The sequence below is a fragment of the Hypanus sabinus genome, chromosome 13 (assembly GCF_030144855.1).
Source record: "Hypanus sabinus isolate sHypSab1 chromosome 13, sHypSab1.hap1, whole genome shotgun sequence".
In the NCBI taxonomy this organism is placed as follows: domain Eukaryota; kingdom Metazoa; phylum Chordata; class Chondrichthyes; order Myliobatiformes; family Dasyatidae; genus Hypanus; species Hypanus sabinus.
In genome coordinates this window covers 11,939,356-11,956,350 of record NC_082718.1, presented here as the reverse complement: position 1 = coordinate 11,956,350, position 16,995 = coordinate 11,939,356, and the positions used below count along the sequence as shown (strand labels likewise).

The following is a 16,995-nucleotide window of genomic DNA, read 5'->3' as shown; positions in this document are numbered from 1 at the left end:
AATGGGGGAAAAGGGGAGATTTACAAGGATGTTGCCTGGATTGGGGAGCATGCCTTATGAGAATGGGTTGAACTCAGCCTTTTCTCCTTATAACCATATAACAATTACAGCACGGAAACAGGCCAACTCGGCCCTTCTAGTCCGTGCCAAACGCTTACTCTCACCTAGTCCCACCGACCTGCACTCAGCACATAACCCTCCATTCCTTTCCTGTCCATATACCTGTCCAATTTTACTTTAAATGACAATATTGAACCTGCCTCTACCACTTCTACTGGAAGCTCATTCCACACAGCTACCCTCTCTAAGTAAAGAAAATCCCCCTCGTGTTACCCCTAAAGTTTTGCCCCCTAACTTTCAACTCATGTCCTCTTGTTTGAATCCGCCCTACTCTCAATTTAAAAAGCCTATCCACGTCAACTCTATCTATCCCCCTCATAATTTTATATACCTCTGTCAAGTCCCCCCCTCAGCCTTCTACGCTCTAAAGAATAGAGACCTAATTTGTTCAACCTTTCTCTGTAACTTAGATGCTGAAACCCAGGTAACATTATAGAAAATCTCCTCTGTACTCGCTCTATTTTGTTGACATCTTTCCTATAATTCGGTGATCAGGACTGTACACAATACTCCAAATTCAGCCTTACCAATGCCTTGTGCAATTTTAACATTACATCCCAACTCCTATACTCAATGCTCTGATTTATAAAGGCCAGCATACCAAAAGCTTTCTTCACCAACCTGTCCACATGAGATTCCACCATCAAGGAAATAAGCACCATTATTTTAAATCACTCTGTTCCACTGCATTCCTCAATGTTCTACCAGTTACCATGTATGTCCTATTTTGATTAGTCCTACCAAAATGTAGCACCTCACACTTATCAGCAATAAACTCCATCTGCCATCTTTCAGCCCATTCTTCTAACTGGCCTATATCTCTCTGCAAGCTTTGAAAACTTACTTCATTATCCACAACAACACCTATTTGCATACTTACTAATCCAATTTACCACCCCATCATGCAAATCATATGACAAACAGCATTGAACCCAGTACAGATCCCTGAGGCACACCACTAGTCACCGGCCTCCAACCTGACAAACAGTTAATCAGCACTACTCACTGGCATCTCCCATCCAGCCACTGTTGAATCCATTTTACTACTTCAATATTAATACCTAACGATTCAACCTTCGTAACTAATCTTCCGTGCAGAACCTTGTCAAAGGCCTTACTGGAGCTTACATAGACAACATCCACTGCTTTACCCTCGTCAACTTTCCTCATAACCTCTTCAAAAAATTCTATTAAATTTCTCAAACATGACCTTCCATGCACAAATCCATGCTGACTGTTCCTAATCAGACCCTGTTTATCCAGATAATTATATATACCATCTCTAAAAATACTTTCCATTAATTTACCCACCACTGACGTCAAACTTACAGGCCTATAATTGCTAGGTTTATTTTTAGAAACCTTTTTAAACAATGGAACAACATGAGCAATATGCCAACCCTCTGGCACCATCCCCGTTTCTAATGACATTTGAAATATTTCTGTCAGAGTCCCTGCTATTTCTACACTAACTTCCCTCAAGGTCCCAGGGAATATCCTGTCAGGATTCGGAGATTTATCCACATTTATATTCCTTAAAAGTGCCAGTATTTTCTCTTCTTTAATTGCCATAGTTTCCATAACTTCCCTACTTGTTTCCTTTACCTTATACAATTCAATATCCTTCTCCTTAGTGAATACCAAAGAAAAGAAATTGTTCAAAATCTCCCCCATCTCTTTTGGCTCCACACATAGCTGTCCACTCTGATTCTCTAAGGGACCAATGAGTGACAGAGGACCATCCTTAGAGTGACAGAGGATGAAAGGAGGCCTGATTCAGGCGTACAAGATGATGAGAGGCATTGATCATGTGGATAGTCCGAGACTTTACCCCAGGGCTGAAATAGTTAGCACGAAAGGGCATAGTTTTAAGGTACAGGAGAAATGTAAGGGGTAAGTGTTTTACACAGAGAGTGGTGAGTGCATAGAATGGGCTGCCAGCGGCAGTGGTGGAGGCGGAAATGATAGGGTTGTTTAAGATTCTCCTCCATGGCTACATTGAGCTTAGAAAAATAGAGGGCTATGGGTAAAGCTTAGGTAGTGCTAAGGTAGGGACATCTTCGGCACAGCTTTGTGGGCCGAAGGACCTGTATTGTGCTGTAGGTTTTTTATGTTTATATGGATTGATTAATGACTCTCCTTTATTTATTGTTCTGCACCTCAAGTAGAAACTTTTCTCCATGCTGAACTTGTTGAATCTTCACATTTGAGGGAGAATCCCAGTGAGCTGCTTGGCCATTCCACACACAATCATCTGGCTTTAACATCCAAGTTTTAATTTTAGCTCTGGCTCTACAGCTAGAGCAGGTAGCTATTCAGAAAGAGAGTGAGAGAGAGAGAGAGAGAGAGAGACAGACAGACAGACAGACAGACAGACAGAGACAGAGGGAAATAGAGAGACAGAGAGAGATATCAAACTCAGTCATTGAGGGATGACAATGTTCAAGTTTGCTCAAACTTTATTGATAAGTATGAATTCTCATTTTTGGTCCTTTCCCTGCAAATATTTTCTCACCTTCAGTGGTGTCTCCGTACCCTATCTATACGTTGGAGACAAGAACTGTACACAGGATCTAAGTGTATCACAAATTTTCATGTCTCCAAATCTCATTTGGTTTTGTAGTTTGTGTTCATTCATGTGAAGTTCTTCTGTCCTTTCTCCCTCTAGTGTTCATGAGATCAGACTGTGTATTTGTGCTCAATGACTCATTGTCCGAGTTTTCATTATTCATTTTCCCTGACTTTTACTCTCAGGTCCGGTTTCTTTTGTTCCCAGGATTCTGTTACTTCCATGAGGTTTCCCCCACCCTGACAGTCCGTCATTTAAAATCTCATTCACTGCCCTGTTTGCTCATATTCTGGTCTCACTCTGACTCGGGTACAGCTCCTCCTTGTACCATTAAGTGACAGGTTTCTGAACGATCCCACAGGAAAAATCACTGATTTATGTCCCACAGGAAGGGAATTTCACATGGAGTGATGGAACAAGCTACACCTATAGAAATTGGGCTAAATCTGAACCCAGTGATCGACAGTCCAGTGAAAACTGTGTGCAGATTCATTTTTTTTCAGGTAAGTGCAGCAGTGAGAGAAATGTTATTTTTTCAAGTCCATTTCAGACACAGTATTGCAGAAGGAATGAACCAACCCCATGCTCAGCAGAACTGGACTCATTGCCCAGTTAGAGGACGATAACCATATAACCATATATAACCATATAACAATCACAGCACAGAAACAGGCCATCTTGGCCCTCCTAGTCCGTGCCGAACCCTTAATCTCACCTAGTCCCACCTACCCGCACTCAGCCCATAACCCTCCACTCTTTTCCTGTCCATATACCTATCCAATTTTACCTTAAATGACACAACTGAACTGGCCTCTACTACTTCTACAGGAAGCTCATTCCACACAACTATCACTCTTTGAGTAAAGAAATACCCCCTCATGTTTCCCTTAAACTTCTGCCCCCTAAATCCCAAATCATGTCCTCTAGTTTGAATCTCCCCTACTCTCAATGGAAACAGCCTGTTCACGTCAACTCTATCTATCACTCTCAAAATTTTAAATACCTCGATCAAATCCCCCCTCAACCTTCTACGCTCCAATGAATAGAGACCTAACTTGTTCAACCTTTCTCTGTAACTTAATTGCTGAAACCCAGGTAACATCCTAGTAAATCGTCTCTGCACTCTCTCTAATTTATTGATATCTTTCCTATAATTCGGTGACCAGAACTGCACACAATATTCCAAATTTGGCCTTACCAATGCCTTGTACAACTTTAGCATTACATCCCAACTTCTGTACTCAATGCTTTGATTTATAAAGGCCAGCGTTCCAAAAGCCCTCTTCACCACCCTATCTACTTGAGACTCCACTTTCAGGGAACTATGCACAGTTATTCCTAGATCTCTCTGTTCCTCTGCATTCCTCAATGCCCTACCATTTACTCTGTATGTTCTATTTGGATTATTCCTGCCAAAATGTAGAACCTCACACTTCTCAACATTAAACTCCATCTGCCAACGTTCAGCCCATTCTTCTAACCGGCATAAATCTCCCTGCAAGCTTTGAAAATCCACCTCATTATCCACAACACCTCCTACCTTAGTATCATCGGCATACTTACTAATCCAATTTACCACCCCATCATCCAGATCATTTATGTATATTACCAACAACATTGGGCCCAAAACAGATCCCTGAGGCACCCCGCTAGTCACCGGCCTCCATCCCGATAAACAATTATCCACCACTACTCTCTGGCATCTCCCATCTAGCCACTGTTGAATTCATTTTATTACTCCAGCATTAATACCTAACGACTGAACCTTCTTAACTAACCTTCCATGTGGAACTTTGTCAAAGGCTTTGCTGAAGTCCATATAGACTACATCCACTGCCTTACCCTCGTCAACATTCCTCGTAACTTCTTCAAAAAATTCAATAAGGTTTGTCAAACATGACCTTCCACGCACAAATCCATGCTGGCTACTTCTAATCAGATCCCGTCTATCCAGATAACTATAAATACTATCTCTAAGAATACTTTCCATTAATTTACCCACCACTGATGTCAAACTGACAGGTCTATAATTGCTAGGCTTCCTTCTAGAACCCTTTTTAAACAATGGAACCACATGAGCAATACGCCAATCCTCCGGCACCATCCCCGTTTCTAATGACATATTAAAGATCTCCGTCAGAGCTCCTGCTATTTCTACACAAACTTCCCTCAAGGTCCTGGGGAATATCCTGTCAGGATCTGGAGATTTATCCACTTTTAAATTTCTTAAAAGCGCCAGTACCTCCACCTCTTTAATTGTCATAGGTTCCATAACTTCCTTATTTGTTTCCCACACCTTAGACAATTCAATATCCTTCTCCTTAGTGAATACCGAAGAGAAGAAATCATTCAAAATCTCTCCCATCTCCTTCGGTTCCACACATAGCTGACCACTCTGATTCTCTAAGGGGCCAATTTTATCCCTCACTATCCTCTTGCTTTTAATATAACTGTAGAAACCTTTCGGATTTACTTTCACCTTATTTGCCAAACCAACCTCATATCTTCTTTTAGCTTTTCTAATCTCTTTCTTAAGATTCCTTTTACATTCTTTATATTCCTCAAGCAATTCCTTTACTCCATGCTGCCTATATCTATTGTAGACATCCCTCCTTTTCCGAACCAAATTTCTAATATCCCTTGAAAACCATGGTGCTCTCAAACCTTTAACCTTTCCTTTCACCCTAACAGGAACATAAAGATTCTGTTCCCTCATAATTTCACCCTTAAATGACCTCCATTTCTCTATTACATCCTTCCCATAAAACAACTTGACCCAATCCACTCTTTCTAAATCCCTTCGCATCCCCTCAAAGTTAGCCTTTCTCCAATCAAAAATCTCAACTCTAGGTCCAGTCCTGTCCTTCTCCATAATTATATTGAAGCTAATGCTATTGTGATCACTGGACCCGAAGTGCTCCCCAACACATACATCTGTCAGCTGACCTATCGCATTCCCTAACAGGAGATCCAACACTGCCCCATCTCTAGTCGGTACTTCTATGTATTGTTGCAAAAAACTATCCTGCACACATTTCACAAACTCTAAACCATCCAGCCTTTTTACAGAATGAGCTTCCCAGTCCACGTGTGGATAATTAAAATCTCCCACAATCACCACCTTGTGTTTCCTACAAATATCTGCTATCTCCTTACACATTTGCTCTTCCAACTCACGCACCCCATTAGGTGGCCTATAGTACACTCCTATCAGTGTTACTGCACCTTTCCCATTCTTCAATTCCACCCAAATGGCCTCCCTAGAGGAGCTCTCTAATCTATCCTTCCAAAGCACCGCCATAAGATTTTCTCGGACAAGCAATGCAACACCTCCTCCTCTGGCCCCTCCTACTCTATCACACCTGAAGCAACTAAATCCAGGAATATTTAGTTGCCAATCACACCCTTCCTGCAACCATGTTTCACTAATAGCTACAACATCATAATTCCAGGTATCAATCCACGCTTTAAGCTCATCCACCTTTCTTACAATGCTCCTAGCATTAAAATAGATACATTTAAGATACTCTCCATCTCCTCCTCTCTTTCCACCCCTAACAATGCATTCAAATTTATTATCCTTTTCTTTCTTCTCCCCTACATCTTCCGGCTGAGCGCATCCCTTCTCCATCACCTGCCTTTCCTCCCTCACACACTGTCTATTTACTTGCTCCACTGGTGAACTAACCTCCTCTCCCATAGTCTCCTCAAATAGTCTCCCACCCCCCCATCTTACTAGTTTAAAGTCCGCCCTGTAGCCCTAGCAAACCTCCCCGCTAGGATATTGGTCCCCTCACGATTCAAGTGTAACCCGTCCTTCTTGAACAGGTCACTCCTGCCCCAGAAGAGGTCCCAATGATCCAGAAACTCGAATCCCTGCCCCCTGCTCCAATCCCACAGCCACGCATTCATCTTCCTCCTAATTCTATTCCTTCTCTCACTGTCGCGTGCAACAGGCAGTAATCCCGAGATTACTACCTTAGAGGTCCTTCTTCTTAACTGCCTTCCTAACTCCCTATACTCTCATTTCAGGACCTCTTCCCCTTTCCTTTCTATGTCATTGGTACCTACATGTACCACGACCTCTGGCTCTTCACACTCCCACTTCAGGATATCTTGGACGCGATCAGAAACGTCCTGAACCCTGGCACCAGGGAGGCAAATTACCATCCGGGACTCCCGGTCACCTCCACAGAAACGCCTTTCTGAGCCCCTGACTATTGAGTCCCCTATTACTATGGACCTCTTTCTTCTAATCCTACCCTTCTGAGCTGCAGGGCCATCCTCTGTGCTGGAGGCTCGGCCACTGTCACTTCCACCAGGTAGGCTGTCCCCCCCCAACAGTACTCAAACATGAGTACTTATTGTCAAGGGGTACAGCCACTGGGGTACTCTCTAGTACCTGACTCTTCCCCTTCCTGACTGTAACCCACCTATCTGCCTCCCGTGGTCCCGGAGTGACCACCTGCCTGTAACTCCTCTCTATCACCTCCTCACTCTCCCTGACCAGGCGAAGGTCATCGAGCTGCAGCTTCAGTTCCCTAACTCGGTCCCTCAGGAGCTGCAGTTCGGCGCACCTGGCGCAGATGTGGACGTCCGGGAGGCTCGGAGACTCCAGGATCTCCCACATCCGACACCGAGAACAACAAGCTGCCCTCACACTCATACCTCCCAAATAACTGAAAATACAAGAACTAAAAGATAAGCCTACTGTGCCCTCTTCCGCCTAAGCCCTCTGAGCCCAGGCCCTACACTCTGCGCCCGGCTCACTCCGCTGCCCGCAAACGAAGCTGCCTGCTTCTTAAGGCGGCGTTCTTTATATATCTTCCCTCCTTCCCGTGCCTCCTTCACGCGCCTGCGCAGTCCCGCCTCTCAGAACTCCGATCTGAGAAACAATTGTACAATTTGAAAATGGCCACCGCCACACTTCCTCTCAAGCCTCGCTGTCCTCTTCCAAAAGAGAGTAAAATGGGATGTATTGCAAGGACAGGGGAACAGTCCGTGTATGAAGAAAAGCAAAGACACTTCCCATGCTGGGAATCTGAGATGAAACCTGCATTTTCACAAACACTCAGCAGGTCAGGCAGCAACTACGGAGAGAACAACAGAGTTAATATTTCATATTGAGAACTTGGTCAGGTTCAACTCAGTATTAACTTGTATGTGGAGCGATGTATAAGGGATGTAATACCCGGTTTGCAAGATCAACAATGTGCCACTGCAGATAAAGAAAGTCAAAAACATGAAGAAGCGTAAAGTTATCAGTGTGAAATTGAAACCTGAAATATAATGTTCAACTTCTGCATCACTCCATATGGTATATTAAACTATTCAATGGATTACAAACTCTGTCCCCATTATGTGAGGTCAATGGAATGGGGAGGGCTCAGATTATCTCTGATGGGACAGTCATATTTTCCAGCTCACACATGGAGTTCCAACCCAGGGTGAACCGAGCACTCAGTTTGGAACAGTTCAATCCCCGGTGAATATTGCATGATGTCCGATTTGAGCAACACACACTCTGACTGCACATGGTCCACAGGAAGTGATTCCCTTTATTCACAAGGCAATGTCATGGAACATGGTCAGGGAAACTTCATGGCTCACAGACAATAAACACTTAAACAAATCTGAAAATTGAAAATGCTGGGTAGCTTAACCAGGCCTTTGATAACTTTCCACGTTGTAGGCTGCTCTATAACATTAAGTCGCATTGAATCCGGTCTGAGCTGGAAAGATAGATTCAAATGGCTTTGTAGTGGAAGGTAGAGGCTGGTGGTTGAAGTCTGTTTCTTGTTTTGGAGATTGATTTTGCCATTATACTATCAATATCGGAACCTTTGTTATTCATTAGTTATCTAAATGATCTGGATGCAAATGCACAAGGAATGAAGACAGTTTTGCCCCTATTGACACCAATGGATCCGGGGTTAAGAAGCTTAACAGCTTTAAGTTCCTCAGCATAAACTTCACCGAAGATCTCACATGGCCTGTACATACCGGCTGTGTGGTGAAAATGTTCAACAGCTCCTCTTTCACCTGAAATGGTTGAAGAAGTTTGGTATGGGCCCCCAAATACTAAGAACTTTCTATAGGGGCACAATTGAGAGCATCCTGATTGGCTGCATCACTGTCTGGTATGGGAACTGTACTTCCCTCAATCACAGGATTCTGCAGAGAGTGGTGCAGACAACCCAGTGCATCTGTAGATGGGAATTTCCCACTATTCAGGACATTTACAAAGACAGGTGTATTAAAAGGGCCCGAAGGATCATTGGGGACCCATCATCCCAACCACAAACTGTTCCAGCTGCTTCCATCCAGGAAACAAAACCGTGGGATAAAAGCCAGGACCAACAGGCTCCGGACAGTTTCTTCCACCAGGCCATCAGACTGATTAATTCATGCTGATGCAACTGTATTTCTATGTTATACTGACTATCCTGTTGGACGTAATATTTATTATAGATTACTATAAGTTGCACATTGCACATTTAGATATGGATGTAATGTAAAGATTTTTACTCTTCATGTATATGACGGATGTAAGTAATAAAATCACCTCAATTCAATTCAATAGGTTTTCAGAAGTCACAAGATTAGGGAGGTGTTGATCATAGTGAAAGAGGTTATTATAGATTACAGGGGGATCTACTTCAGTTCAGAAATTGGGCCAGGGAGGGAGAACTGATTCATTTTGGAAATTCAATCTGGTCTATGTATGGTCAGGCATTCTGGATTACAGTGGGACAGAGGAACAGAGGAGCACATGTGCATGGTTCATTGACAGCAGCTTCACAGGTAGAAAGAGTGTTGAAAAAGGCTCTCAGCACACTAGTCTTCATCGGAAAGGACAGAGAAAGTATTTAGAAGGATGTTGCCAGGAGTAGAGGGACGGGTTTGAAGGGAGCGATTTGCCAGACTGGACCTCTATTCCTCGGAATATTTGAGTAGTCCAGTCTGACATTCTAAGGTGACCTGAACAAAATGTTTAAAAGTATGAGAGGCATAGAAAAGATGGATGGTAAGTCTATTCCCCAGTTTAGGGGAGGAGAAAATTAGGAGGCATAGAATTAGGTTTGAGGGGAATGATTTTAAAGAGAACAGAGGACAACTTCTTCAATCAGACAGAGGTGGGGATATAGAATGAGCTACCAGCATCAGTGATTGAGGCTGGGTCAGTATTCTCATATTAAAAGGACTTGGATCAGTACAGAGAGGGATGGGGCTTAGAATGGTACAGGCCAAATGCAGGAAATTGAGACCAAATGGTTGGAAATCATGGTTAATGTGGACTTACTGGTCTGAAACACTTCTATCCATGATGTATTGTTCTGTGACCTTGTGATTGCAACACTGAGCTGGTGAGGCAGCATCTACAGAGAGAGAACAGAGTTTAAATCTTCATCAATGACTTTCCTGTTTCTCTCACTATGCATGCTGCCTGACCTACTGAGTATTTCAAGTACTATTTTCAGATTTTCAGCCAGTGCAATGTTATGCTTGTGGACTAACAGGTTAATCTGGATTCCTTTTTCCTGTTTCAAGGTTCTGAAAAGTGGAATGATTCTAAATGTGACTGGAAACTTGGTTTTGTTTGTTCGTACAAACTGCACTGAAATTGGAAGACTCCAGAACCATCCTCTCATGATTTCAAACAGTGGATTCAGTGCCCTGATTTCTTTGTAGCTGCTCTCACTGTCTGTGGTGTCTGTACTCGCTTAGTTTCTCAGCCAATAATAAAGAGAATTGCATCCTGAGCTGTGTGTGTGTTGTTGTTTGAGTCCAGTTTCCAGCAACCTTCCTGTCCCACTGTTGCTTCCTCCCCACCTCGACACTCAGTGCTGAAATGAGGGGAATTCAACACAGACTTTGCAAAATTAACCCATTCATTTTGGCCACAATTGGTGTGCTGGGTTATGGCAATAGCACATGAGAGTGAAATAAAGGATCTCTGTTCAATAGATAATTGACAGAAATGGGAAAGAGATGATTTCCCATAGAATTCTAGGAACTGTGACACTCCTCAGAGGATTCTACTCCTGACCTTCCAACGAGATTTTCCTGTTTCCGATCACCCTGTTTCCAGATTAAAACTTCCCCAAGCGACGTGACCACATTGCAGGAGGGAAACCTCATCTGCCAAGAGATGTTGAAGGACAACAGTCATTCTTTACTCACAGAATAAACAGCATGTACTCAAGTTTGCATGAAAAATGACAGCTCATATTCTGCCTGGGCATCACATGCTGAAACCCGGTACTATGAACATTGAATTTTCTACCTTCTGGCAAATCCTCTCCCTCTGTCCATTAGTTCTCCCCTCCAGATCTACCTGAGTCCCATCACCATGTCCCATTCCCCTCCTTAACCTTCTCCATCTGCCCATCACCCTCAATTTCTTCCAACTGGATCCCTTCTCCCTCTGTTCCCATTTGCTCTCTCCAGCTCCTCACTTCATTCCCTGTTCTGCATACATCACCTATTGGATTACAGCCCTGTCATCCCTTTATCACTTTCTCCAATCTCCTCCCATCAACATTCACACCCTCCCATGTTCTATCTGCATACCACCTCCCACTACCTGGATCAACCTTGACAGGGGTCCTCATGAAGGGTCTCAGCCTGAAACAGCATCTATTCTCTTTTCCATAGATGCTGCCTGGCCTGTTGAGTTCCTCCAGCATCTTGTGTGTGCTGCTTGGATTTTCAGCATCTGCAGATTTTTTTGTTTGTGAGTAAAAAGAGCTAATTTTAAGTTGGAGTGGTGATTGAGACTTTAAAGGCAGAGTGTCACAGCAGTATGTCTGAGTTCAGGAGAGACCAATCAGCAAGAGGGATTCATTAGAAAGGGCCAAGAAGAATAATTCATGTGCAAGCAGAGTGGCCATTCTTTGGGAGTGTGCCAGTCACTAGAGTGGCTTTGGCTCGTCAGGTTTAGGTGAGAGTAGGCGGTGGGTGAGGTAAATTGTCTTGTAAGTTATCTTTGTTCATTCCTCATCTATTAGAGCATAGTATAGTGAGAATAGCTCCAGGGGCAATATTTTGTACGATATGTGGTTTTGTGGGAAGTCTGGGATCGTGTCCATGGCATTCTCAGGGGGGATGGTGAGCAGCCAGATGTCTTGGTACACATTGGCACCAATGATATAGGTGGACAAGGTCCTGAAGAGAGATTTTAAGGATCTAGGTAGAAAGCTCAGAAGCAGAACCTCCAGGGTAGTCATCTCTGGATTGCTGCCCATATCATGAACCAGTGAGGGTAAGAAGCGGGTGATTAGTCAGGTGAATGTGTGACTGTGGACTGAGATCGGGGGCAGGGGTTCAGATTTGTGGATCATTGGGATCTCGTCTGAGGAAGGTATGATGAGTACGAAAGGGACCAGTTACACCTCAACCCGAGGAGGTCCAATACCCTTGTGGAATGGTTTGCTTGAGTTGTTTAGGTGGGTTGAAACTAATTTGGCAGGGGGATGGGAAGTGGAGTGATAGTACGGAAGATGAATAGTTGGATTACAAATGGAGGCAATGTGCAGTGAGACTCCTAGCAAGGAGAAGCTGATGACAGGGCAAAATTGCAGTTGACAGGATGAGTTGCAACGTAAAAGGCGGACAAAATTGAAAAGGGCGAATACAGGACTAAAGGTGTTATATTTTAATGTGTGCAGTATAAGAATAAGTCTGATGAACTATAGCACAGTTACAGGTTGGCGGGTATGATGCAGGCATCACTGAATTATGGCTGAAAGAAGATAGCTGGGAGCTTAATGTCCAATGATACACATTGTATTGAAAGGACGAGCAGGAAGGCAGAGGGTCTCTGTTGATAAAAAATGAGATCAAATCATTAGTCAGGGGGGACATAGGATCAAATGGAGTTGAATAATTGTGGATAAAGCTAAAGAACTGCAAGGTTAAAAACTTCCTGATGTGAGTTGAATACAAACCCTGAAACAGTAATAAGGATGTGGCCTACAAATTACAATGGGAGACAGAAAATGCATGCCAAAAGGACAATGTTATGATAGTCATGGGGGATTTCAATATGCAGGTAGGTTGGTGGGGATTCCAAGAGGGAGAATTTCTCAAATGCCTATAAGATGTTCCTTTAGAGCAGCTCGTGGTTGAGTACACTAGGAGATCAGCTATTCTGAATTGGGTGTTGCGCAATGAAGCGGAATTGATTAGACAGCTTAAGGTAAAACAACCCTCATGGGGTACTGATTACAATATAATTAGATTCACCCGGAAATTTGAGAAGGAGAAACTAAAGTCAGATATATCAGTATTACAGTGGAGTAAAAAGAATTATAGAGGACTGAGAAAGGAATTGGCCAGAACTGATTACTATGTACAAGTAGGGAGTGATTTTTTTACAACATATTCATTGATTTGTGAGAATAAAATCAGCCCTATGAGGCATTATGCAGTGAAACCATTTTTCCCAGTATGAATCAAATTGTTCCAGCTTATGATTAACAGATGCTGTTTTCTTCTCCATTTTGTAAATGTCCATTGTAATTTCCATTCATGCATTAAAGTTGGGCTCTCCTGTGATAACCATTTCCTAGGAAGAGTCTTTTTACCAGCCACCAACAGTACATTCATTAAATATTTATCTCTTTTCAACCATTCTTGAGGTATATATCCAAAATATATGGTCTTACTCACTAAGGGTATTTCACATTTAAAGATGCCTGGTAGGGCATTGTGTATCCCCCTCCAATAGTCTTTGATAACAGGGCAGTCCCAAAAAATATGATAATGATTTGCATTTTGATTTCTACATTTTCTCCAGCAAACAGGAACGTTACTATTATAAAGGAATTTCTGAGAGGCTGTAATAAAATATCTTATCAGGTTTTTCCATCCCAATTCCTTCCATTTCTGTGAACTGGTACACTTCCATTGATACCTCCATATTATTGTCCTTTCTTCCTCAAATGTAATTATCCCTCTTTCCTTCTCCCATTTTGTTTTAATGTATGAAGTTGAATGTGTTTTAAGATCTGACAACCCTTTGTACATGCTTGAAATGATTCTACTACCGTTATTTGAATTATAGGCTTTTCTAAGTAGCTCTATCAAGCATGTGCTTGCCTTGGTTACATTTTTAAGCATCTTGTTAACGTATTGCTGCATCTGTAAATGCCGATAAAAATCTTGTTTTTCTAATAAGTGTTTCTCTTTAAGCATTTCAATACTGAATAGTGTTCCTTCTTTCATTATGTTGCAAAGAACTTTTATTCCTTTAGCTGTCCAGTCCTTAAATCTAGCATCCAATTTATTTGGAGTAAAATCTAAGTCATATGCACACCATTTAAGAATTGCAATCTCTCCCTCTAGATTATATTCTTGGTACCACTCTGCTGTATACACATCTGATCCTGGTGACTTTCTTAATTTAAGCCTACTAATTGCAGCTTTTAATTCAACTTCAGTTATGTCAGCAGTCATCTTTTGTTCTTCACTTAAAGAGGGTCACTCTAGAGAATTCAAGAAAGTGTCAATTTGGGTTATGCTTCTCCCTGGAGCTTTGGAATATAGAGTTTCGTACAACACTTCAAAAGCTTCTTGAATTTCACTTACCTTATTTTTTATCATTTTCGTTCTTGGGTCCCTAATTCTATGAATTCTATTTTCTGCTATCTTTTTTTTAATCAGTTTCCATGCCAATATTTTCATAGACTTTGATCCACTTTCATAATGTCTCTGTTTCAGAAACATTAAATTTTTCCTGATTTCTTGTGTAGCCAAAATATTAATTCATTCCTAATTTTTTAAATTTCCCCTGTGCCATGTATCCTGTGCCAAATTCAATTTGTGTTTTTCTCTAGTTCCTTCAGCCTATTTTGTAATTCCTCTAATGTTTTATTCCTTATTTTTGTCTTAAATGAGATATCGCTATAATTTTCCCTCTTAAGACAGCCTTCAGAGTATACCATAAAATGGGAGGTGAGACCTCTCCAAACAGAAGGCAACTAAAAAATAATTAAAAGATAAAGATGGAATACGAAAGTAAGCTTTCCAATAAGATTAAAGATGATACCAAAAGTTCCTTCAGACACATGAAGTGTAAAAAGGAGGCACGAGTAGATGTCAGACCATTGGAAAGCGATGCTGAAGAGGTAGTAAAGGGGAGGGGGGCAACAAAATGGCAGATGAACATGAGAAGTATTTTGCATCAGTCTTCACTGTGGGATTCCCCATGTCAGGGGGCATGAATTGTGTGAAGTTACCATTACTAGAGAGAAGGTTCTTGGAAACTGAAAGGTCTGAAGGTAAATATGCTACCTGGAGCTAATGCTGTACACCCAAGGATTCAGAAAGAGTGACTAAAGGGATTTTGGAGGCATAAGTAATGATCATTCTAAAATCGCTAGATGCTGGAATGGTTTCAAAAGACTGAAGATTGTAAATGTCACTCGATAGGGAGAGAGGCAGAAGAAGGGAAATTATAGGACAGTTATTCTGACCTCAGCGGTTGGGAAGATGATAGAGTCAATTGTGGTTTCAGGGTACTTGGAGGCCATAGTCAGCATGGTTTCCTCAAAGGAAATTCTGATGGAATTCTTTGAAGAAATAGCAAGCAGGATAGACAAAGCAGAATTGGTTGATGTCGTGCATTTGGATTTTCAGAAGATCTTTGACAAACTGCCACATATGAGGCTGCTTAACAAGCTACAAGCCCATGGTATTACAGGAAAGATTCTAGCAGGTATAAAGCAGTGACTGTTTGGCAGGAGGCAAAGAGTGGGAATAAAGGGAGCCTTTTCTGGGTTGCTACCAGTGACTAGTGATGTTCCACTGGGGCCTGTGTTAAAGCTATGTGTCAATGATTTAGATGATGGAAATAATAGCTTTGTTGCAAAGTCTGCAGATATTATGAAAATAGGTGGAGGGGCAGGTTGTGTTGAAGAAATAGAGAGGCTACAGATGGACTGAAGTTGATTAGGAGAATAGGCAAAGAAGTTCCAGATAGAATGCAGTGTTGGGATATATATGGTCATGCACCTTGGTAAAAGATATGAACGGGTTGACTATTTTCTAAATGGAGAGAAAGTACAAAAATCTGAGGCACAAAGCAATATGGGAGTCCTTGTGCAGGATTCTCAAAGGTTAACTTGCAGGTTGTGTCTGTGGCAAGGAAGGTAAATGCAATGTTAGCATTCATTTCAAGAGGATTAGAAGACAAGGTTTGACATATTCTTGACTGATCTTGGCATGAAGGGATACAGGGGAAGATAAGAGATTGGAGCTGAGAGGAAAAATGGATCAGCTATGACGAAATGGCTGAGCAGACTTGCTGGGCCTAATGGCCTAATGGCTCCATTATCTTATGGTCTTATGGTGTAAAACAAAGGAACAACGTTGGCTGTTCTCTGGTCTTCTTGACCACTCCAGTGGCACTGACTTGGTGAAAGGGGCAAAATTACCAGGAGAAATAAAAGCTCCACAGCAAAAATTACTTATTATTAGATAAGACTAGATGACAAATACAAGAAGGTAAAAAAAATATTTGGCAGTGCTGAGACCTAAACACAAGAACATATGAAGCAAGGTGGGCAGACAGAGATGCGGTTTTTGTGGCAGGGCTACATCCAAATAAAGGAAAGGTCCCAAATATTCTGAACAGATGGCAGTGGGCAGCAGCAGTTCTGACAGCAATATTCCTGCACTGGAGATGATCAAGAAAAATAATTATAAATAAAATAAAAGCTGGGGTCGTATGATTCAGACAAAAGATCATTGACCAGAGGGAAGGATGATAAAGAGCAAATTTTGCAGAGAAATTGCAGAGATTCAAAAGCCACAGAAAATGCATAATGAGTCAGAAGACATGCATTAAGATGTTTAAAGATGACATGTAGGGCAAGTTGTTCATATAATTACTGTTAGGTGTCTGGAATGGAATACCAGAGTATTAACAGATCCAGGCAGTTTGGTGGAGTTTAAGAGGCTTTTAGCTGGCCTCCTGAATATGGAGTGAATAGAGGAAGATGGATGATGGATGATACACTGTAGGAGAGGATTAGTAAAAATTGGCATCGATTGGTGCAAAAATTGTTGACTGAATGATCTGTTATGAGCTGCAGTGTTCTATATATTCCTTCTTCCATCAATGTGATTGGTACCAATATGGACCACAACCTCTAACTGTTCACTTTTTGAACATCCAGAACTATCTGCGGTCACTGTGATGTCCTAGCCCTGACACCAGGAGACAGTGAACCACCTTGAACCACAATGCACCCAAACACACTCACATGTCTGTCCACAGCTGGTAAATTCCCAGTACTGCT

General features: G+C 42.1%; 1 protein-coding gene across 1 annotated transcript in view; it reads left to right on the top strand.

Annotated features, from left to right (window-relative positions):
* The window catches only part of LOC132403442 (alpha-N-acetylgalactosamine-specific lectin-like), a 36,109-nt gene extending 25,737 nt beyond the window's left edge, over positions 1-10,372 (top strand). Inside the window, exons 5-6 of the mRNA XM_059986845.1 lie at positions 3,078-3,192; positions 10,241-10,372. Coding sequence (XP_059842828.1) covers positions 3,078-3,192; positions 10,241-10,311 — 186 coding nt within the window. The 3' untranslated portion in view covers positions 10,312-10,372. The remainder of the gene's footprint in view (positions 1-3,077; positions 3,193-10,240) is intronic.
* Positions 10,373-16,995: the final 6,623 nt, after the last annotated feature.